The 24,960-nt window shown below is 43.0% G+C and overlaps 1 protein-coding gene and 1 pseudogene across 1 annotated transcript in view; one reads left to right on the top strand and one right to left on the bottom strand.

The window, feature by feature from the left end:
• The window catches only part of CNIH3 (cornichon family AMPA receptor auxiliary protein 3), a 118,154-nt gene that overhangs the window by 35,269 nt on the left and 57,925 nt on the right, over positions 1–24,960 (top strand). Inside the window, exon 2 of the mRNA XM_004028459.5 lies at positions 23,197–23,265. Within this exon, the coding sequence (XP_004028508.3) occupies positions 23,197–23,265 (69 nt within the window). The remainder of the gene's footprint in view (positions 1–23,196; positions 23,266–24,960) is intronic.
• On the bottom strand, positions 10,066–10,808 carry LOC134758562 (dnaJ homolog subfamily B member 6-like; annotated as a pseudogene).

Genomic DNA, 24,960 nt, shown 5'->3' on the forward strand with positions numbered 1-24,960 from the left:
CCAGTGCAGTGGGCGGCTGTTTCTATGATGTAGTTAATTTAGTGGGAAGTAGTGAGTTTGTAGTGACCATAGAGTTAGAAAAGCAGGGAAATAAAAAAGAAAACAATGGTAAAATAGTATGGGAAGTATTTTCCTGATTATGGGAAAAAACATCACTTGTGCAGTGCAGGAATAAGGAAACTACGTAGTGGTCACCTCTGTTAGCGTTCTGGTGACTGTAGTTTCATGTGTCTTTTTACGGGCACACACATAATTTTACATAATTGATAAGGGATTACGTCACACATTCTGGTTTTCTTTACCATCACTTTAAAAAAGTTGTAGTTTTTGTTGCTGTCATTGCTTAACCCTTTCCTCCAGCCACTGTCCCCTCCATCCTCAGGGTTGCTGGTGTTAGCAGCCTGGTGTATATCCTTCATTTGTTTCTTCGTGTTCATGTCATCTTACGTAAACACTAATGCTTTTTAGAGTGTGTCTTGGTTTTGGTTTTGCATCTCTGCATCTTGCTTTTCTCACTGAATAATGGCTCATGGAGTCCCTCTGAGTAATCGGTAAAGGTCTAACTCAGAACTGCATAATATTCCAGATTTAGATGTGTCACTGTTTATTCAATCATGCTTTTATTGATTGGACTTTATGTGTTACTAGTTTTTTGTGATCTCAGACAGTACCTGGGCATATATTCTTACCTAGTGGTGTCTATTTCAATGGGATAAATCCTCAGGGAATTGCTAAGTGAAGGATATGTGTATTTTCATTAATAATAGATATTATTAGATTGCTTTCCAAAGGCTTTATCAGTTCACATTTTCACCAGCCATGGGTGGGGGCTCCTTTTTCCCTGCTTCCTCAACAGTAACTTATCACAAAATTTTTTTCAATCCATTAGGTGTAAAATGATACCTCCTTGTCACCCTTGTCGCACTCCTTAGCCAACCAGTGAGGGTGAGAAACTTTCATAACATTATTGACCTGTTGGATATTCTTGCAAAGCAGGAATATTGGCCTGGGATTTCGACCTGGGATTTCTGGGTTTTGAGGGATGACAGGTAATGGGCCTTGTGACTTCACCCAGACCCTTCTTTCCTGTGTGCTGCCTCTGGCCAGAGGCATGACCAGATGGGAGCAAGCAGATCTATATGGCGGACTGGGGTAACTTTAACATTCCTGGACTGGGACTGGACATAAGGTGGGGGAGTATAACCTGGCTGCATTCCAAACAGGCTATGGAGTGGTCTGTGCACAAGAGCTAACAGGTTTGATGAGTTGAGCAGGCAGGACTCAGACCTAGCGGTAGGGAAGTGCTATTGAAAGTTTGGTTGGCAGAAGTGTCCGTTCCAAGCAGTGAGTCAGCTTGCCGTCAGCTGGACTCTAGCCAGTTGATTAGTGTAGGAAGAAAGGAAGTGAGGGAAGAAGAAGGGACTTAAGGCCCCCTAGGAGAGGGGTAGGCAAGAGCTAAGTGGAGCGTCGGGCCCCTGACGGGTGTTCCAGGTATGGCGAGCCAGTCCTCTACTGGGTGGGTGGCTGGGGATGTAGCCTGGCTGCACACACCACATCAACGTAGAAAGAGCAGGAAGGACAGCAAGGGGGCTCCACAGATGCCCAGGGCTCATTTCTGGACTTCCAGAAACCAAGCCCATGGAAGCAAAACTAAATCCAGGTTGCACGAATTGGTGGAGCTGAGGCTGCTAATGGGTTTCTGTCCCTGGTGAGGGTTGGCGCAGCACACGTGGGCTTCTTCTCTCTGCCTAAGCCCACATGTGAGGGTCTCAGCAGCTCTAGCTGCACAGGTGTTCAGAGGGTGAAGGTATTGGGAACACTGCAGGAGCACAACTCACTGGAAATTCCCAGCTGGAGGAAGGCCACCGGAAGGCCAGCTGGAGGAAGGGGGCACATTTTGTGCCAGCCCTGGTGAGTCACTAGCCTAGGTTTGACAACTAAAATAAATTATTAATTATTCTACATCTTCCTTGTCAACCATTTTTTGGCTCTCATTTTTCAAACTGGGAGGACCTCATCATTAAAAGACTGTAGTGGCTCATGCCTGTAATCCCAGCACTTTGGGAGGCTGAGGCAGGCGGATCACTTGAGGTCAGGAGTTTGAGACCAGCCTGACCAACATGGTGAAACCCCATCTCTACTAAAAATACAAAATTAGCCTGGCGTGGTGGCACACGCCTATAATCCCAGCTACTTGGGAGGCTGAGGTAGGAGAATCACTTGAACCCAGGAGGCAGAGGTTGCAGTGAGCCAAGATCGTGCCATTGCACTCCAGCCTGGGCAACAAGAGTGAAATTCCATCTCAAAAAAAAAAAAAAAAGTGACTGTAGTTTATTAGACATTTCATCTAAATTTTATGTTTTTCTTCCTTGAATTTTGGAATCTGTGTTTCTCAGTCTGGTGTTTTAGATGAGGAGCAATGGGGTTTTGGGCATTTCTGTATTTTTATGGATCACTTTTTACATACTTCTCCTGTGAAGAAATCTATTAAGGAAAATACAAGACTTTGCAGTCTCTCTTTAGTATTCACTCTGTGAACTGGTGAAGCTGTACAAACTCAATGTAAATTCTCAGTTACTGTTTCTTTTTAATACTACCTCAAGAGTCAGTGTGGCCTATATCTGTTTTGAACAAAGGAAGGCAGCTGGGCCTTAGCCTCTCTTCCTGTAAAGAGTTTGAGGCCGGGCATAGTGGCACACACCTGTAATCCCAGCACCTCGGTAGGCCGAGGCAGGCTGACTGCTTGAGCCAGGAGTTTGAGACCAGCCTGGGCAATATGGTGAAACCCTGTCTCTATTAAAAAATGAAAAAATTAGCTGGGACTGCAGGCAGGCACTACCACACCCAGCTACTTGGGAGGCTGAGGCGAGAGGATCACATGAGCCTGAGAGGTCGAGGTTGCAGTGAGCTGTGATTGTGCCACTGTGCTCTAGCCTGGACAACAGAGTGAGACCCTATCTCAAAAAAAAAAAAAAAAAAAAAGATTTGGCTGGATGCGGTGGCTCATGTCTGTAATCCCAACACTTTGGGAGGCCAAGGCGGGCGGATCACCTGAGGTCAGGAGTTCGAGACCAGCCTGCCCAATGTGACGAAACCCCTGTCTCTACTAAAAATACAAAAATGAGCCAGTTGTGGTGGCGCACACCTGTAATCCCAGCTACTTGGGAGGCTGAGGCAGGAGGATCACTTGAACCTGGGGGTGGAGGTTGCAGTGAGCCAAGGTCACACCACTGCACTCCAGCCTAGGCAACAGAGCAAGACTCCATCTCAACAACAACGAAAAAAAGATTTTAAGTTGCTTTTGAATAGCCCAGATGCATGCCTCCTTGCTGTAGAGTTGGGTTTTGTTTGTTTAATAAAGAAGATATTCTATATGCTGATATACAGCTTTTTCTTCCTTTCTTTGGTCATAAACTAGGTGTGACCTCAGTAGACACTGATTTTAGCCACTGTTGATGCCTATTTCTAAAAACTGAATCAGCAAATGCCTTGCAGGATTTAATTGGCTATACACAATAACTCCATACAGCAGGTCACTTCCTTTAGTTACTTAGGGACACACTTTGCAAATAATTCACTCTGGAGAATTCATTAAGAAGCTGTATTGCCCAAAGCCAGATAGTCTACAGGAGCATTACCAAGATTTTTAATAAAAAATACCTCTGCTTAATAACTAGTAACAAGTAGTACCTGCTTTGAAACTTTTCTAGGCCAAACTAATTCCAATCCCTATGGTGTAGAATGTTGAAAACTTTGATCGGCCGTCCCTTTACATGCTGGAATATATCCAGAGTATTTAGGAAATGCAACTTGACCTAACCTTCAGGTCTCTCTTTGGCGCGTGTATCTTTTAGGGTCCCATTAGAAAACAGATCGCACATGCAAAGGGGGTAATTGAGGAAAGTTTAATGAAGGGACTATTTACAGAGGAGGTATAGGGTTAAGAAACCGACAGGGATGATGTGGCACCAGGATCTAGCAACCCATGAAGCTGTTACCACCCCTGGGTGTGAAGGGGTAAGGGGAGGAGGCTGTTACTAGAACTTCATGGGAGCTATAGTGGGTGGGGCTGTCTTCTGAAGGAGCTAGGGCCTCATGTGGAGAGGTAGAGACACTGTGAAGCCACAGTAGCAGGAAGGGAACTGGGCAGTAAGTACCCTAATAAGATCCTTGTGTCTTCAGTTGATGCCTCCTGTTGGCCTAATATAATGGGAAGCAAGAGGGCAAGGAAGGCCAGATGGTGCATTCTTCAGAGCCTGCCAGGGCCGTGGGCAGGGTGGAGGAGGGTGAAGAGGGATCTGGAAGGGTAAATGGAGGCTTTTGAGCACAGTTAACTTTTGGGCTGAAGGAAAATGGACATGCAAGCAGGAGGGAGAATCCTAGTTAGACTCCTCGGTTTTCACAAGTCATCGTCGACGTCACTGTCAGTGTAGTGGGCCTTCAAGCTATAGGGAGCCACTCCTAATGAGCAACATGGAACACTAGGCCTTTCCTGGAGAACCTCACTTCCACTTGTTTGTTCTCCAACTTTCCAGACACCTAGTGTTAGCAAAACACCCAGGGATCCGTTGCTCACTGCATGGAAAGCCAATTACTGGGATAACAAGTATTGCCAGGGAAGAAGCCTTTTTATTAGGGTGACATCAGTCAGAAAGATGAGAGATCAGTCCCAAACCCATCTCTCTCGACGGACTAAAATTGGAGGTTTGTATAATGGGGAAGGAGTGTAACTATGCATGGGAAAGCAGGAATTAGGGAGGGGCAGTATGGAAGCAAACATGAAGGTTGTGGGACTGGCGTCTCACTGGATGTGGTGATTGTGTGAGTTTCAGCTTCTTGTCCGATGGTCAGTTTCCTGAGGAAGGAACTCAGATGAGACAAATGTAAATTTCACATGTTAAGACCCGGGAGTGTCAATTTCCATGTTTATTAAAAAAACCAGAAGCATCAGTTCTGTTGAACAGTTGGGGCAGTTTCAGTCCCTCCCCTTTCTATTGATCAGTTCCTCAATCATGGGGAATCTGACCATCAATCCTGGATGCTTCGTGCTGAGGAAGGTCGTTGTGGGATAATGAGAAGGAATGAAAGCATTCCACTTATAATGGGAAATACTCAAAGTACCTGGTTGGCATCTGGCGCACTGGAAAACCATGATCTGTGTACTTTTATTTTGCTTTTTGAACAACATTTGAGGCCACATTGAACTAAAGTGATTAACAGCATCGATAAACCAAATTTTAAAATACCGGAATATGGAGTGAATCCACTGGGGAATCCAAGAGGACAATCCTAAGCCTACCAAAAACGTCTTCCTGATTCATTACATCCCACACGCGAAAAGCTAGGGTCTAGGGGAGAACAATGACCGGAAAAGTGCATGTTCCCTTTATGATTTCTTATCTAGGATCTTTGGCTGGGTATAAGGGCGGTGGGCGGCGGGGGGGCGGTGGTTGGGGGGCGGTGTTCACAAGACCATGACTCTTTACTCCAGAGGGATCCCAGAGGGACTGACTGGTTTTACCCAATCTCTGCTGGCTAACTTGACAGATGAGTGGGTGGTCAGCAGCATTTCAAAAGGGCTGACTTATTGTGCTTGTGGCTGGTCTTCAGCCTGTTGGGATTTCCAGGTCTTCAACCAGACTGGATCCTCCTGTTTCAAAGAGTGGAGAGGCACATCTGTAGGGAACTGGAGCTTGTTGGAAGCAAGCTCAGAGACAGTAGTTAATATATTTCTTAATTATTTTGTATGTGATCTAGAGTTAGGAGTTGGAGAAATGGTCTTCCATACATTTCGAAGGGGCTAAGAGCCAACCCACTTCTGGGAGCTACTTGTATCTTCAGCAGGGCAAGAGGCAAGACCTTTTCCTAGACAAGATTTGTCTCTTGGCAACTGGAGTCCCCTTGGCTACAAGTGGATCCATTCAGTTGATGGGAGGCTTAGGACTTTGTTTTCATTCTGGTCTCTTTCGGTCTTGATATGCCAGAGGCAACACTGATGGCCAAGCTTTTATTTTGTCCCATATCATTGCCAGGGTGGTATGGCTACCTGCCCTGGGTCCATCCTGTCCTTCAGTAGGATACCTATAGCCAACTCTTATAGCCAATTAAACATTCTAGGCCAGACAGGAATGGAGGTGAGCACACAGTCCTTAACCCTTAAATCAACATAAGAGCCAAAACCCTGAAGCCAAAAAATAAGGTTAATATGCTTGTCATCATAAAGCCAGTCCCCTATGGTTTGCATACAAAGCATATATTAAGCCATAAAGTAAGAACACCACAAATAGTTTTCAAATTCTGGAGAAATAGGGGAGAGAGAGAGAGAGAGAGAGAGAGAGAGAGAGAGAAAAATATGCTTCACATTTTATTGTTAAGGGTTTATTTTACTCAATTGTTAAAGGCTATAAATAGCCCAAAAGAAAAAGTGTTCTTGACTTTGAAAACAAAAACAAAAACAATTGGCAATATTTCAAATAAAAGACATAATAAAAAATTATTTCAGTCCTCTACTAGTTCAGTCCATGCAATTAGTCCTGTTCTGCTTGATATTGGGCCAGCAATCCTCATGAACACATCAGCCCTCCAACGAGAGTCCTGGACGTTTCCTCTCTAATCCAGTGGCACAATCTCCAAAGTTGTCAGAAATCTGCATTTAAGAGTCCTTTTCATGAACGCCCCTAAAGAAGCAAGTTTTTGACTGTAGCTGATTATAAACTGCTTTTTGAGAAGAATCAAAGTAAAACAATTGTGGATGACAAAAGTCTTAAGACAGTCAGGGTTGAAGACACAATTGACAAGGAAGATTGGTTATTTCTGTGGCATGCAACAATTTAACATAATCATAATTATTACTGATAACATATACTAAGATCAGAAATTTAGGAATTTCGCATGATTTTTGAATATACATTAATAACACGTTTATATCAATATAACCCAAAGAAAGTTAAACATTTACTATATGACAATGCTTTGTATATAATTTTAACATACCAGATAAGCCTAATATGTCTCTCTTGGAATTCAAGGGACCCTAATAGCTAAAAAATTAGTTTGTGGTCAAAAAGACTGAATGTATTTATTTATTTGTTTATTTTTGAGATCAGGTCTTGCCCTGTTGCCCAGGCTGGTGTGCAGTGGCACAATCATGGCTCACTGCAACCTCAACCTCCCTGGCTCAAGCAGTCCTACAACCTTAGCCTCTCAAGTAGCTGGGACTACAGGTGTGTGTCACCATGCCCAGCTAATTTTTATATTTTTTTTTTGTAGAGGTGAGGTTTTGCCATGTTGCCCAGCTGGTCTTGAACTGGGCTCAAGCAATCAGCCTGCCTCTGCCTCCCAAAGTGCTGGAATTACAGGCGAGAGCCCCTGTGCCTGGCCAGAAAGACTGAATTTAAAACTTGAAATTTTGCTTTTGGAAAATTTGTCAAATATCAAAGGTTTAATACACCTGATTTCACAAAATAGGGTCACAGTCACTATGGAATAGTTATTCATTTAGCCAGAATGATAATTCAAATATTAAAAAAAAACCAACAAATCCCGACCTTTACTTTTTGATAGGAAATCCACTTTCCCAGTTAATAAGACAGCAAAGACAGCATGGGGCCAACTAAACTTGTCTCTCTCTCCCCTCTTTTTTTTTCCTGCAGCTAACTCAAAAGGTAAACAGAAATCTCCTATTATCTCTTATTAATATTACACATTTTGTTCAAAAGAGAAAATCGAATTTACCTCTGTATAGTGTATTATTAATGTTAAAGCTAAGTTCAATAAAAACCTTATAAACAATTTTATCTAATTTTAATCAATTTGACATTTACATAAACCTTTCATAACCTTTTATAATTTTCTATCAGAGCAGATCAATGCTTCAAGAAAATCTTGTTATTCTGACACAGAGGCCCAGATGCTGGCCTTGCGTCAGTGTGCTTTTGATATTAATGTTTAGTTTTTAGAAAGACTGAACTAATTTTACTCCTCAAAATTGGCCTTGCAATCTCACATGCCCACCTCTTCTGCTATAGTCCCTGGGCCAGGAGGGATTGAATAGTTTTAATTTCTGGCCCTGTGTCTCATGAAAGCAGTTTGTTTTGTCACCCTCTCCTGGGTCTGAAGACGAGACTGACTGGTGTCAGTGTTTAGGATGTAGCAGGAGTAGGTGCCTTTTTCAGACCCGGGAGTCAATGCCCCGTAACTTAATAGCACAAGGACTTTAAAAGCAATACAGAAAGTTACACGGATGTAAAAACCTTAATTCTTTTAAATTTTGGTTTTCCTAATTAATCAAAAACTTAATAATGATGAGATAGAAATTCTCTTAGTAAAATGTAAATCTGCTTCTTAGGCCAGTTACCAAAAGGCAAAGATGATTTGCAGTGTGATTGCTTCTCCTTATGGGAAGCTCATTTAGATAACCTAAAAGCCAAACCTGATGGGAAAAGAGTACTTGAATTAATCAGATACAGGAAGAGTGTGTCCAGGGTCATGAGTGAACCTTATAAAGGAAAGAAGAGACCGGGAAACTAGTACTTTGAGCAGGGGAACAGCATGAGAAGTTTGCCAGTTACATGGAACAATTTAGACATAATCAAGAAAAGCCAAGAGTGCGGAATCAAGTTATACTGGAAGAAAACATCGCTTTTCTAGACCTTACAGATAAACATTTCAGCATCAGGCCACTGCAGTAGTTAGAACTGGAGGAAAAAAAGTTAAAAGAGCTAGCAAAAAGGTTGAAAGAGAGAGTTAGCATCTCAGGCCTTTTCATGGGGAGAAAAATGCTGAAAGCAGCAGGACACATTCTGAGACATGAATATGAGAAGTTTTCAAAAAGAAACAGTATAGTATCAAAATCAAAACCTGTTGTGATTTTATTAAGAGCAAATCGATATTTTAAGGGAAATTTTTTCTAACACAGGAGACCAATCTTAACTTTTTCACATCTCTCTCCCCTACCACTGGTTCCTTTCTACCTTGTTTCATAAATAACCTTTCCAAGTCCATAATTTAACCTTTAGATAATGTATTAGTCCATTTTCATGCTGCTGATAAAGACATACCTGAGACCAGGCAATTTACAAAAGAAAGAGTTTTATTTGGACTTACAGTTCCACGTGGCTGGGGAAGCCTTACAATCACGGTGGAAGACAAGGAGTCAGTCACATCTTACATAGATGACAGCAGGCAGAGAGAGGTCAGATCTCATGAGACTTACTACCATGAGAACAGTGTGGTGGAAATCACCCCCATAATTCAATGATCTCCCACTGGGTCCCTCCCACAACACATGGGAATTATGGGAGCATAATTCAAGATGAGATTTGGTTGGGGACACAGCCAAACCGTATCAGATAACTTCTGAATTAAAAAAAATTATTATTTTTCTCAATAAGAACACATCTTCTTTGGCACATTTTATATACAATTTTTTTTTCAGGAAAGAATGCACTGAACACATTTGCGTTTCTTTGTTTTAAAGCAAATGACAAAGATCCAGCTTACCAGCTTTACTTTTTTAAAACCCAAGCTTAACGTTGCATGTTTAAACAATTGTCAAGACCTACTAAATTGCCAGCATTTATGCACAAGTAGAAAACATCCTTAATTTATATTAAGCCAGAAGTATATTACCATTAACGCATTAATATCTTTCACTACTAAACACTGAAAAAAAATGAAATTGTTTCTATAGAAGGCTTGTCCTGGCAATATTAACGTCATAACAGGCTGACACTGCTTGGCTCACATTTCCAGACGTGATGGAAAAGCAGATCCATGCTGGTGTTAGTGTACAATCTTGTCCTACCACTGAAGAGTCAAGGCTCACCTTGGAGTATGTTTAAATAAAATCAAAGTGCATACAGAGATTTACATCAATTTTTAAAACAAAAAGTCCTATTTTGTGGTCCCAACAATAAACTCAAAAGTCTATGACAAATAGGAGCTCTGAGAAGCTGTTTATAAATACTTTAGGTACAATTATACTGAAAGTCGAGTTCACTGGATATCTTCAAAAACTGTTTTTGTTAATCCTCAGATGGTGCTTGTTATAGTTTAACATTTCTGTTAAGTGTGTGCATTGAATTCCTGGTTATCCAAGCGCAGCTGCTGCTCCTCACCAAGTATCGTTAAGGACTTTAACTGGCCCTCTTCTTCAACTTCTGCTCTTTCTTGACCATTCTTGACAATCCTTCTTTTTTTAGTAATTTTTTTTTGCCATTAACCATTTCAGTAGAAGTTGATACACATTTGAAGTTGCCCATCCCACTACCACCAAATGATGTGGAAGAGAATGAGTCCCCTGTGACCTAGTGACCAGAATGAAGTAAATCCTGTCTCAAAAGAAGAAAATCCACTTCCAAGGTATAGAAATCTACTGAATGCTGAGAAAAACAACCCATCCCTCAGCTTCTGCTCCCTCGGGGACCCCTTTGATTCCCAAAGATGTCCTCAAATAGATTTTCAAAGTAGTTAAATGGAAGTGGGTCTCTTCCACCAAAAAATTCCCTGAAGACATCATCTACGTTATGAAATGTGATGACAAACTCAAATGATTGTCAAAATGACTTCTGCCACGTCCTCTACCATTTAATCCTCCTTCTGGTTTAATATAAATTAAGCTGTCTTATTTTCTAGCATCTGACAGCACCTCACATGTCTCGGCTACTTGTTTGAATTTTCTCTCTGCTGCTTTATTCTCAGGATTTTTATCTCGGTGCCACTTCAGTGCCAGTTTCTGATATGTCATTTTAATATCCTCCGGTAAGGCATGTCTGCATGCCTAGAACTTCATAGTAATCCACCACATTTTATCAGATTGTTGGAACAGGTTGGAGGATGTGGGCAACTGGTGGGAAGCAGGGGAGGTGGGGTGGCAGCATGGCTGTGTTGGTGATTGTGGCCCAAAATTATATATTTGCTAGAATTCCTATTCTTAGTAACCTTAAATTTGAGTGACGATCTAGGAAGCAAGTAATTCTGAACTGTCTATCAGATGTTAGCATTTTATAGGTAAGAACATTCCATAATTTTTTTACAAAAACATGTTTTGCCTATATTATAACCCTTTCTTAATTGGAAATGACTCAGACATCTAGTGAGCAAAATAATTTCAAGATTTTAAATTACATACAAAGTTCACTTATAGCAATTATACCATTTACATTTCACTCATTTTTAGCAGTCTAGATTACGTATGAGAGCTGAGATATTAGACAGAGCTAGTCATTATTTCCTTGTTAATTATTTTTATAACCTGTGCATATTAAGTGCTCACTCAAGAACCTTAAATATATGGGTATTTTCACCAATAACTCAGAAGATTCAGCTCTATTAAACTAATGATATTAGTCTTACTTATAAAAAAAATCACACAAAGATCATTTTGTTTTGGCTGGGTTTATAGTTTTATAACCTTCTGTGCCAAACTCTGACACTTTAAAATATCTAACAGAGACAAATATAAAACCCAGAAAAAATATGTTGACAATGCTGAAAACATTTTTATTTTAATCTTACCAATAATTTTAAAGCCCGCTTGTTTAGGATTTACTTAAGTCACATGAACTTGAAAAAGGCTTGGACTTATTTACTTAATTTATGGGTTCCTTTTTATTTATAAGCCAATTTGGTACCATGTAAATATAACACATGATATCCAGACACATATGTACACATATAAACAAAGACCCAATAGCTTTTACCTTGGAATTCTAGCCATGAGATAGTAGTGCAAACTCACCAGTTTATGGACATGTTCATGTGGCTAAATTTTGCCCTGGTAGGTAATCCAGTGAAGCCTGTGAACCAAAATTTTGGGTTAAGCAGTTTCCAAGGCAGTTTGATTTTTGAAGGCCAAACCGCCCCAGACTCCAAAGAACACTAGGGCCAGACAGCACCACAGAAGAACATCATGTATGAGGTTGGCGCAAAAATAATTGTGGTTTTTGCCATCTGAAAGCAATGGCAAAAACCGCAATTACTTTTGCACCAACTTAATACTAATCAGTCCTGACACTTTTTAGATGAGCAGCATACAAGCCTGGATACAAGGAACTCTGACCCAGTTTCCCATTTAACAGTAAAATGAATCCAATTGTAAGACAGTCCTGTGATTCAAAGACCTTCCAAGATGAGATGAGATCAGGCCGTTCGGGGTGGTATGGGTATGGCCGTAGACTTTCCCTTGCTCTCTTGGCCCACAACTACATTCATACCAACCTAAAGAATGCATCCAAGCAGGCCGCGCTGTGGGATTGAACCTCGACCTCCCACAGCTATGTCGACGTACGCACAATCACCAATACACAATCCAACTGCAGCAGTAGCCACCATGCCCCAAGAGTGTCCAAACTGAAATAGTCGGGGTGCTTTCCTCTCTTGGTTGGGCTTGTTCAACCTGCAAATGGAAATTTCTTCAGAATTCCCAAAATTGAGAGGAGCAGTTGTCACTGTTTGGACCCACAAAACATACTTGTCCAGACACAGATGTGTATACACACAAACAATCACTAACAAGCCCCAAGAGTGTCCAAACAAATAGTTGGAGGGCTTGCCTCTCTGTTGGTTACACTTGTTCAACCTGCAAATGGAAATTTCTTTGGAATTCCCAAAATTGAGCCATTCCCCTCGTCTGGTACCCACAAAAGACACTCACTTATCCAGATGCAGATGTCAAATTTCAAAGGCTGTTCTTCATAGGAAATCAGAAATGCAGTAGGGCCCACAGTGACAGAGTCAAAGAGAGAGACCAAAATTCACCTCCAGCCAAAAAAGAGCCAGGCAGCTGCTTAGGAGGGCTTCTGAAACTCTCCTGGCCCATGGCTGCAGAGCCATGAACAGGGCCTTCTGGTCAAGGAACCAAAATCTGTTACTGAAATGCCAGGGGTTTGGTCTAGTCCTGTTGCTTGCTGCACAGAAAGCCAATTACTGAGTGTGTGCCAAGATGTGGAATGCCATGACTCATGATGGCTTCTCACACGTGAAAAGGACCCATTGGTCATCACTCTGCCATTTTCCCACCAAGCCCCACTGGCCAGGGCCCAGCCTGGAGCCTGTGACAGTCCCTAGTATTGGGGGTTTGTGGTGGTTAACTTTGCATGTCAATGTGACTTGGCTATGATGTCTAGATATGTGGCCAAACGTTATTCTGGATGTTTCTGTGAGGGTGTTTTTGGATGAGATTAATATTTAAATTGGTAAAGCAGATTGCCCTCCCTAACATAGGTGGGCCTCATCCAATCAGCTGAAGGTCCAGATAGAACAAAAGACCAACTTCCTCCGAGCAAGAGGGAATTCTGTCAGCAGACGGCCTTTGGACTTGAACCACGGCACTGGCTCCTTCCTAGGTTTCCAGCCTGCTGGCTGACTCTGCAGAATTGGGACTTCTCAGCCTCCCTCATTGCATAAGCCAATTCCTTAAAACAGATCTTTTTCTGTGCATATATCTACACACATACTGTTGGTTCTGTTTCTCTAGGGAACCCTGACCAATACAGAGATGAAATGGGGTGGAGTTAGGGCAAGACTCTGAGCCTCTCCAACCAGAGGCTCTGTGCTGGTTGGAAGTTCAACTTCCTCTCCTAGACTCTTGGTCATATGGGCATAAGCAGACCATTCATTTGATTGGGAGCCCTTAAAAGGCAGGACTCTGGTGCTAAGCCTGCTGTGTCCTGCCCTGCATGGCACCCTGTGTGGATGGATGCATTAATAAAGGTTCCTCACTCCCCCTTACAGAAGAGGGTGAGACTGCATGGCCCAATGGAGGAAGCACAAGGAATAGAAATGGGGAAGGTGAGGACTGGCCCCAGCACTGCCCTCTTCAACCAGGTAGCCCTGGACATTGCTAACGACCTCTCATTCTTCTTGATTCTTCATTTGCAAAGTGGGTGTCACATCATTTGGGATATTATATACAATGAACACAAAATCAAATAAAACATGTGAAAACACTTTGGAAAGCTTCAACTACTCCATGACGTCTGGCATTGCACTTTTTAGAAAAGGGAGTGGGTTGAGAGACCCTGAGTCTTTTTCTAGACCACTTGGTGATGGGAGCTGAGCAAGGACTTGAACAGGTGGGTGGTACCCATGTAGAGTCCCCAAGAGGCTTTTGAGTTTGGAGCCAGTGCCACTTGCTTCTTGGAGGCTCAGAGATGACTAAGCAAACACTTGCATGTAGCAGTTTAGAATCAGTGTACAGAGAGACTTTAGGACTCAAGGCTGTACTAGTTTCAGGCATAAAACTAGGACTAGATATAAGATGTATGTTATAACCAATAAAATCACTCTTATCTCTCATTTTTTTCCTCTCCAGTGGAGCTCTTTGTGCTTTAACAGGACCTTAGAAAGGGTCCCTAAAACTTGGGCTGTGGTTTGAAGACATTGCTCTTTTGGGGACAAGACAGAGGAAGTAAAAAGCAGAATTCTCTCTAAATTAGAATTGTATTCTGAGCGTGGGTTTGGGCGACTTACAGGAAGGTTTGGGGTGAGTATAAAAGCCTGCTTCCCTGGGGAGGTGTATATTTTGGGTCAGAAATGCTCTTGTTTGCATCTTTCATGCTAACATTCTCAGGTAGCACCAAAAGCCATTCCTTCCAGATCTTAGATGACAGCAGCAGTAGTTTCAGGTATTTTGCAAATGGAGTGTATTTGTTCCTTAGGGCAGCCTTAACAAATTACCACCAGGTGGGTGGCTTAAAACAATAGGAATTTATTCTCTCAAAGTTCTGAAGGCTAGAAGTCTGAAGACAGATGGGCCATGTTCCCTCCAAATGCTCTAAGGAAGAATCCTTCCTCGCCTCTTCCCAGCTAATGGTGGCTCCTGGCAGCCCTTGATGTTCCTCGGCTGATAGCTGTGTCCCTCCAATTGCAGCCTCTGTCTTCACATGGCCTTCACTGTGTGGCTTTTTTTCTATCTCACAAAGATGACCCCATCTTTTCTAATTACACCTGCAAAGACGCTATTTCTAAATAAGGTCACATTCTGAGGTTCCAGGTAGATGTGAATTTTGGGGGTCACTATTCAACACACAACATGGAGAAATCAAGAGAGAAAGGTCCGTTCAAAGTGGCCCTAATGCAAATAGGAGTATGAGCACAGAACTGGGTGAGGGAGCTGTCCCTATTCAAAATTGGACCTGTAGTCAGAGTTTCTAGGAGGTTTGGGGCATGTGCCCACTCATTAGAAAACTGCGCAGCTTTTCCCAATGCCCAAATGCTCTCTGAGAGGGGTTAACCCAAATCTGTCCTCTGAGTCCCTGGGTATGACTTGCTAGGATTCATGATCTCTTTAAATATTGCCCCTGAACATTGAGTTTTCATTTGGGTGAATTTGCTACTGCTCAGAACGGGCTTGAAAACTGTCAGCCCAGCACCTGTTCCTCAGTCTGCACAACTGACACTGGTTTCACACTGATCAACCTGTATCAGCAGTGGCCCCCTCGGTCATGTCCATGCAACTCCTTTTGTTAGAGTGAGAGACCACAAGCAGCAAACACAGTCCTGCAAGTCGCATAAGGGCCGCATCACCAATGGAATAGATGGGCTAAATGGCTTCATGCCACACCGTCTATTTTGGGGAGCTGCAGTTGGATTAATCCTGCACAGTTGGGATCCTGGCCAGCCCTGAGCCTCGACCTCCCCTCCCCCTGCTGTCTGTCTCACTCTCTGGCTTCCCCTGTGCAGGCCTTTCCATGCCTCACACCTGCCAAGCTTATTTCCTGCTTCTGGCATCTGCAGCATAATTTCTGTTTCCGGAAATTTCTTCCCAGACCTTTCCATGTCTGGCTCCTGGACATTCAGTCCTCTCAGCTTAAAAGATACCTCGTCAGAGAGCCTTCCTCAATCACTTCCCTCTCTACTCCCAGTTCTGTTTCTTCCTATCAGCTGTTTTATTTTCTTCACACAGTCTGCCATTTTCTGATGCTTTTCTTATCTGTTAATTATCTCTTCTGCCCTTACCCTTGATTATAACTTCTGTGATGACAGGGACCTTCTCTTCTTTCTCACTCCTGTCCTAGAGAACCAAAAATGGTGCCAGGTACATCGTGGGTATCTAGTCAGTATTTTTTTTTGGCCTCTTCAGTAACCCAACATTTTCTTTTTACCCGTTCAAGTCACAGAGGGGGCAGCACAGCGTGCTGGATGGAACACTAACCTGTCAAAGACTCAGAGACCTGGGTCCAGTGTGGGTTGTCCCTCATTCATCATGCAAGGTAAAGTACATCATTCAAACACTGTGACTGGGTCTTGGTCTCCTGAACTGTATGCTAGGGGGAGATTCCGATCCAGTTCACAAGAGTCCTTATGCAGATCAAGTTATGTCAATAAGATAGTGCAGTACACATGCAAGGTAGTGAGGTCTCAACCATTTAAGAGCCTTCAGAAATAAGAGGAGCAAATGCAGGGAAGAGAAAGTCCCAGAGAAAACCAGCCTCTCCTAATGCTAAGCTCTCTGATGGGGCAGCCCTGGGGACTCATTAGCTAATGCACATTGACATTTCAATCGTTTCTTCATCTTCCAGGAAGGTTTTTTTTTTTTTTTTTTTTTTTTTTTTTTGCCATAGTACAGCATGGTTATTTTTAGCAAAATAATGATTTCAGACAAGTGAGATAACTTTTAATCTCCTAATTATAAATTCTGTGGACCCAAAGACAGAAGCATGAGATGTTTTATAGAGTGTTTCTATAGTTTCCCACCTCTTGAGGTGGGTCCACCCTGCTTCCCTGCTGGTGTTGAGGCTGGATGGAATCCAGGCAGTCTAGACTTAGGGCAGGCCCCAGCAGGACTGACCTTGCTGTAGTTCTTGGTGAGGCTCCGCACAGTGAGCTTCCATGGATAGTTGCTTCATGGTCCTGTGGTTGGGGGAACAGGGAGGGGCAATAGGCTAGAGGGTTGGGGCAGCACCTTTTGGGCTGAACTTGCCTAAACCTAGTGGTGGTAGGGATAGGGTTCAGTGTTCATAGAAACAGCTTCACTTCTAGCGTGTTCTCTGTTTGTAGCTGCCCTCCTTTCTGGACTTCTCCGTGGCTTCCTCTGGCTCTGCCTCTCCTGAAGCCTCCATCCAGGCTAGTACTCCATCCACTAAGTTCTGATGTTTGCCCATGTATATTGCATTATCTTACTGATATAACTTGATCCTTCTCTCTCCCTCTGGTGCTGCATCTCCTGCAAGACCTCCAATTTTCTACCCCAGAGCCTCACCCTTGCCCCACTTTTTCAGGCAGGGCCGGGCCCCAGGCAGCGTAGAGGCAATCTGGCTTTCAAGGACCTCAGTTATGCAGCTTGGGGAAGAACAATAGCTCTTGCTTTGTTTCCACTGCTTTGCTGCCAACTTTTCTTACATTTTCTGTGATCACTTAAACCTCCATCTCAAAAGTCTGGTGAGAAAAAAAAGCAGGGGAGATGCCTGATGAGGGAGGGTGAAATACAAAAATAGGGGTGGCTCCGAATATAAATCTGCAGATTTGACAACTTCGATGAAATGGGCCAATTCCTTGAAATCACAAACTGCCAAAGCTCATGTCATAGGAAATAGATAACTGGAATAGTCCTAAATCTATTAAATAAATTGAATTTGTAGTTTAAACCTTCCTAAAGAGAAAACTCAAGTTTTAGAAAAATATGTAAGTGAAAACCTCTGTGATCTTAGAAGTTCTTAGATTCAAGAGAGTTCATAGGTTGAATACCAAAATATGATCCATAAAAGAAAAACTGATAAATGGGATAAACTAGTTAAAATGAAAAATTTTTGCTCTGAGAAGCATACTGTCAAAAGTGAAATGACAAGCCACAGCATAGAAGACAATATTTGCAAATTACATATTTGACAAGGGACTTGTATCCAAAATTTGTAAAGAACTCTCAAAGATCATCAGTAACAAAAAACCAGCTAATTTTGTTTTAAAAGAGAAAATGATTTGGACACACATTTCGTCAAAAAAGATGTACAGATGACAGCTAAGCCCATGAAAAGTGCTCAGCATCGTTAGTCACTGGAGGAATGCAAATTACAGCTGTAATGATACCTCGACACACCTACTGAAATGACTAAAAAACCAAAACTAGGCAAAAAAACCCCCAAAACTAAACTGACAGGACTTAGTTCTGGCTAGGGTGTGGAGTCATGGGAACACTCATGTTGCTTGTGGGAATGCAAAATAGTGCAGCCACTTTGGAAAACAGTTTTGTCAGTTTCTTATAAATTAAATCTACACTTACCACATGGACCAGCAGTCCCCCTCCTATTTCTCCAAGGAAATTGAAAACTTATGTTTAGATAAAAGGCCTTGTGTAGATGTTTATAGCAGCTTTATTCATAATTGTCAAAATCTGGAAACAACCCAAATATCCTTTAACAGGTAGATAAATAAACCGTAGTTCATTTGTACAATGGAATACTACTTGGCAGTAAAAAGGAACAGACCATTGATATAGGCAACAGTGTGGCTTAAACTTAAACACATCGTGTATTTACATATGCTTATAAAAGAAAGCAGGCTCAGAAGCCTACATACTGCATGATTCCATTTATGTGACTTTCTGTAGAAGGCAAAACTAGAGGGATGGAGAACAGATTAGTGGTTGCTGGGCAGGGGATGGGGTGAGACATGGCGGGGGGTGTGTTGTAGGAGGGAATTTTGGGGTGATAGAACTGTTCTGTGTCTTGATTTTGGAGGTGATCACATGACTGCATTTGTCAAAATTCACAGAACTTTTCACTAAAAAGAGTGAGTTTTACTGCATTAAATGTAAAAATGATTTTCAAAACGGGTGAGATATGAAATGATCTTATCGTTTGTTTAGCAGTTAAAGTTCACCTAAAGTTCAGCAGTTAAACCTGTACTGTCAGTTGCAGGGCTGAAAGGTGCAATGGAGCATTGTAGGACACACACAGAGGCTGGTCTGTGCATTCAGCTGAATTAAACTATGCTGGCCATTCATCTGCCCATCCTTACATCATTGTGTTTATCACACTCGCGGTCCATTGCTGATGCTAAGGCTTAGCTCTAGATAGAAGTCTGCCACATGCAAAGGATGATACTACACTGTGGGGCCCGTGGCTTCTATCCTCAGACGGGTCAGGAGGCTGAGACTGGGAATCTATTTATGAATTAGTGCTAAGTGGGGGGTAGCCTAACCCCTGTGTCCTCGGGGAAGCTTTGCTTTGTTTCCATGGGGACAGCTGTTCATTCTTCTGAATGTCTTCCGACTCCTTATTTACTTTTCTCTGTATGTACTTGGAGGCAGAATAACGTAATGGTAACACTCAGGTTTTAGTGTTAGGCAGGCCTTGGTTTGGATCCTGGCACCAAAGAGTAATCGTGGGCAAGTAACTTAACTACTTTGGGCCTCAGTTTCTTCTTTTCTGAAATGGGACCAGTAATAGTGAGGTAGGTACTATTATTGGTTCCATTTAATCCTTTGGGTGGTCAGAGGATTAAATGATAATGCAGCATGTAGCCCGGCAGCTGACATGGTGAGCAGGCAATACATGAGAGCTGTTACTACAATCATCTTGATATCCCTCATCACACTGTAGCACAGTGGCCTGTCTACATGGGGGTCTTCCCCTCTAGACTAGGAAGTTGGTGAGGACAGGCACCGATCTTGTTGATTTTTGTGTCTCCAGTGGTTAGCCCATTGCCTGTGTATAAAGGATGCTGGCTGAATGTTAGGTGAATGGATGGATACATTAGCGAGTAGCCACTGGGTGTAGGGACGCTGAAAGCCTTTGTCCTCATGGGTGCACTGGCATCACATCATCAGAAAGCACCCATGAAGGACCTCTTATCTCCTGGAGCTCAAAGGCATAAGCCACACTTCAGGCCTCCTTCCTCTGCACCATCCTCTAGGTGAGGCGCTGAGGTGGGCCCAGGTAGGGGTCGCTGGCTCTCAGCCTGGCTGAACAGCCCCATATCCCCTTTGGCTCCTCTCTGCTGCTTCAAGCTCCAGCTACTTTTGCTCTATTCAGTCTAGACCCACCTCCCTGCACTCAGACAGAGACACAGGCCCTAGAGCAGGACTGGGGTTGGGGATTGTCCACAATGTGGGGGCTTGGCTCCCTTTCCTCCATAGGTGCCCAGTCTCTTTGTGGGGGGCCTATATGTGGAGCACTAACAGTTGTGGAGTTCTGCAGCTGTCCAGATACTTGCTTTCAGTGACTGGATCAAAATATAGTAAACCGTCTTTATAACTGGATAGATAATAGGTGCCAGGAAAACCGATGTCAGCCTTACAGGAGCTAGGAATGGTGAGCTCAGAGCTCTGGCCTTGGTCCTGCTTGGTCTACATTTATGTCAGGGTAAATGTGGATGTGGGTATTGACGATACTGTGTTTATTAGGATTTATATAATAGTTGGGAGATAGGTCATGTCTCAAAAGATTGGACCAGTAGCCCATATTGAATAGGGAGGAATTAACCAGGATAAATATTAGTTCCTGCTCTTAGGCCTCCAAATCCAACAATGCTTGTGCAGAATGAGGTGGACTGAGTTTAACTGAAGCACATGAAAAGACCTAGGGCTTTTAGTTAATTCGAATTCAGTATAAAGCCGGGAATGCGATATGGCCACAAAAAAGCTAATGCAATCAGATTGGATTAAAAGAAGCATAGACTATAGAACAGACGAGGTGAGCGACATCTCTACTGTCTGTGCCAGCCACCCTCACCTTGAATCTAGTGTTTACTACTGACAGTCACACTTTAGAATGGACATTTACAACCTGAAACATCCGTGGTGGACAATCAGGATGATGAGGCAGCTTAGCACCAGTTTATGTAAACAATGGTTGGAGAGATTTAGCTTGAAGAGGAAGGATTTGCTGGGGTCCCTGGAGCTGACAGTACTTAAAGGGGTTCTTTGTGGAGGAGTGATTTGACCCATGCTATGTGCCTCTAATGCAGTGCTGTCTGATAGCACTTTCTGTGGTGATGGGGATGTTTTATATCTGTGCTGTGTAATAGCTACTAGATAGATAAGGTTGTTGAACAACTTAAATGTGTCTATGAACTGAATTTTTAATTTAATTTTAATTAATTAAAAGTTTAAGCTTTAATAGCTGCATGTGGCTAGAGGCTACCGTAGTGGAGAGGATAGCTCTAGAGGGCAAATGAAAGAATAGGCTGGGGTCAGCAGATTTTTTTCTATAAAAGGCAAAATAGTAAATATTTTGGGTTTTGTGAGCCTTACAGCCTATAACTACTACTCAACCCTGCCGTTGTGCAAAAGCAGTATCAATAAAAGAATGAATGCTACTATATTCCAATAAACCTTTATGGATACTGAAATTTGAATTTTAATATAAGCTTCACATGCCACAAAATATTCTCCTTTTTGGTTTATTTCAATTATTTTAAAAAAATGTTAAAAACATGAAACCCCATCTCCACTAAAAATATAAAAAATTTTTTTTTGTATTTGTATTTTTTTTTGTACATGGTGGCACACGCCTGTGATCCTAGCTACTCGAGAAGCTGAGGCAGGAGAATTGCTTGAGCCCGGGAGATGGAGGTTGCAGTGAGCCAAGATCTCACCACTGCATTCCAGCCTGGCTGACAGAGTGAGACTCTGTCTCAAAACAAAAACAAAAACAAAAACTAAAAAACAAACCAAAACATTCTTAGCTCACAGGTTGAACAAAAATGGGTAGCAGGCTGGATTTTGCCTTCAGGCTGTAGTTTGCTGACCCTGGCTTAGGCTGTGGGTGGAAGCTTCAGGGAGTCATATATTAGTTTAATAAGGAAAGCAATGATTAATTAGAGGTAGCCAGAAGTGGAATGAGCATCTTCAGTAAGTGGTGAGTTTCTTGTTACTGAAGCGTTTAAGTACAGGCTGGATAATTATCTGGCAAGGGATGATATAGAAATGCGTTGGTTTAATACAAGTTATACTGGAATTTTCTTCAAATTCTGTAGGAGGATTGAAATCAGGATGACATATGACTGCTTTAAAATTCTACTTGCTTTGTAGAGGGAAGTTGTTTTCTCTCACTTAATGCTTACTCTCAGCCCCATGTTGCTGGATTGGGGACATTTGGGGGTGGGAAGCTGGCTTCCTTGCTTCAGCAATTCTACCAAATGTTCAGGGACCCCTGGGATGTGCCTTCCTGGGGAGTCGGTTATGTCTGTTTATTTTATTTTCCTTTTTTTCTCCTGCCTCAGCCTCCCAGATAGCTGAGATTGCAGGTGCATGCCACTACACCCAGCTAATTTTTGTATTTTTAGTAGAGACGGGATTTCACCATGTTGGCCAGGCTGGTCTATAATTCCTGATTTCAGGTGATCCAACCGCCTCGGCCTCTGAAAGTGCTGGGATTACAGGCGGTCATGTCTGTTTATTTTCAAAAGGAGAGACTTTACTGGGAGCACCGAAGGCTTCCACACCCTAAGAAAGGACACTCCCCTGGCCAAATCCCACCTTGTTCTATTATTTATTCCTTCTGTAGCAGACAAGGTAGCTGTGGTGAGGATGTGGGCTTGTGAACCTTCACCTGTCAGTTAGGTCCTTCTGTGGAGGGCCATGCCTCATTCTGTGACTGGAAAAGGTCCTCTCCAGCATTCTTTCCTCCAGGGATATTGGGAAACTGTTGTTTTCTGGGGAGTTCTGAGTCTTCATCCAAAATGAACTGTAGGACTGAAGTCCAAAGGACTGTGCTTTGAAGTGCTGACTGCCCAGGAGCTGACCGCCCAGGCTTGTGGACATCTAGACATTTGGTTATTTCTATTACTGTCAGCTCTACTGCCTTGTTTTTCTCTTTTCCTTCTCACCTGACTTCTGTCTGTTTCACTTCCAATCGCCTTTTCTGCCCAAATACACACAAATAAAAAATAAATAGCTCTTCCTGGAAGGAAAGGGGCTAAAAGTAGTGGTTTGAAGTTTTAAAATTTTTGTGCTTTTATCTAAATCCCAACCTGCCCTCAGCACAGTAGACTTTCTTTACATCTTTGTAGAGCACAGATACTTAAAAAAACTTACTGGGGACAATTTTAAGCGTACACAGTAGACAGAAGAATATAATCAACCCCATGTGCTTATTGCCAGCTTCGACAGTGACCAGCTGCTGGCCAATCTCATGCCATCTACAGCCTCTTCCTTTCTCTTGTGTTATTTGGAAGCAAATCCACAGAAGCTTTGGACATGGTGTGTTGACTCGTGTGTGCACTAACACCTCAAATATCTGTATTCTGTTTCAGATAATTGCCTTTGATGAGTTAAGGACGGATTTTAAGAGTCCCATAGACCAATGCAACCCTGTTCATGCGGTAAGTAGCGGGTACTGGTGAGGGGAAGGTGCTGTCACCCCAGGCTACCCAGGGCGTGGGAAGGAGGGCGAGAATGTGAATGATTTGAATGCGTAAAGAACATGCTCGCCCTCACTGTGCCTCTCTACCTGGCTCAAGGTTGTGGAGGAGCCTTCTCATTCTTGAAGTGTGCTGAGGTCTTGAGATATGTTGCAAATCAGATGTGACTGTCCCAGTAACCCAGGGGAATAGTCTACTGTGCTGTGGCCCTTGAGTCCTCAAAGCCTGGTGCTCGTGTGTTTTGGTTACTCATCCTTAAACAAGGAAAGAGGCTCCATGTTGGCCAGCATGTTTGCAGGCACGTGAGCACCATGAGTGGATGTCCGTGCTGCACTCTCCACCTGGGCACCAAGTGGAGACGTGGAGGGTGGGTTAATGCACAAAGTCCCTGGCGCCGTCCATCACCCAGAAAGCATTCATCTCAGGTGGTTCTGTGGGCCTGAGATCAGCTAACCTCTGCCTGGAGGATTTGGTGCAGTCTGATTGTCCTGGTCTGGGTTCGGGTCGTGAAAGGTCACCTGCCCCAGCATGCATGGCGCCTGGCATCTTCCTGCTTGTCTGGCTTGGCAGGCCCTACATGCTGCCCTTCCCCTGTGCCCTGGCTGTGTCTCCGACTGGGAGCTTCTGAATGGATGCTGGGTGGGGACAGGTGTTTTGGCTGTTTGTTTCCCTGGTCAGTGTAGTCCATGTCCCGGAGCCAGAGACCAACCCTGTATGTGGACAGAGCCTTTTCCAAACTTCCTACCTACACTTCTGAGTTCAAAGGGTGGTGCACACACAGTTCATTCAAGTGTGTTTCTCAATCCGAATTCACTGGTTCTGTGTTTAGTTGAAGTTCCTTCCAGGCCATGGTTTCCAGCGCTAAGGCAACTTTTTGCCTCTTTGAGTAGCTTTGTTGACCTTTTCAGCCAGAAGTTGTAGAGAGAACAACAGGCTCTGCTAGCATGATACCGTCTTAGCTTGGAATGTTTATGGTGTCATTCAGCAGGGACAAAGGGGTCTCTTCTCCTTAGCTGCAGGCCCTATGAAGAAGGATATGCTTTTAGGCAGGTACCAAAAGACCATATGGAAGAACCAGGATTCAGTGTCCCTTTCTATAGAGTTATTACTGGAGTTGTCATTTTTTTGAGTTTTTATTATGTGCTAGGAACTTTATATACATAATCTGTAATCCTTACAATAATGCTATGAGACAAGCATCATTAACCCCATTTATAAACCACAAAATGGACTGGTTTGTACGAGGATTTATAGCTCATGAGTGCTGCAGCTAGGACTTGAACCCAGGCTTGCCTGTCTCCAAAGTCTCTCATCCTGCCATCTACCCTGTGTTGCCTCTTTAAGAGACCTGATTTTATAATATCTGAGGCCCGCTTTGGCGTCATATTTTTTGATTCCATGAAATAGAGACGAACTCTTTCAAAGCAAATTTTAGTGCAAGTTTAAAGAACCTGCAAGATCCACTTGAAAACTTGCTGTATTTCATGAACTTATAACTATTAAAATCCATTTTGTTTCCATCTGCCAGCCTTACCATGCACCTGGGATAATTTGGATCTGTCAGGCCTGAAAGATTTCACTCTGGGTCTCATGTCTTTCTGGATGTTTTTGTGTTTGGCACCAACATTACACGCCTGGCCTGTCAATATCTACCAG

Source organism: Gorilla gorilla, chromosome 1 (genome assembly GCF_029281585.2).
Source record: "Gorilla gorilla gorilla isolate KB3781 chromosome 1, NHGRI_mGorGor1-v2.1_pri, whole genome shotgun sequence".
Taxonomy (NCBI): Eukaryota; Metazoa; Chordata; class Mammalia; order Primates; family Hominidae; genus Gorilla; species Gorilla gorilla.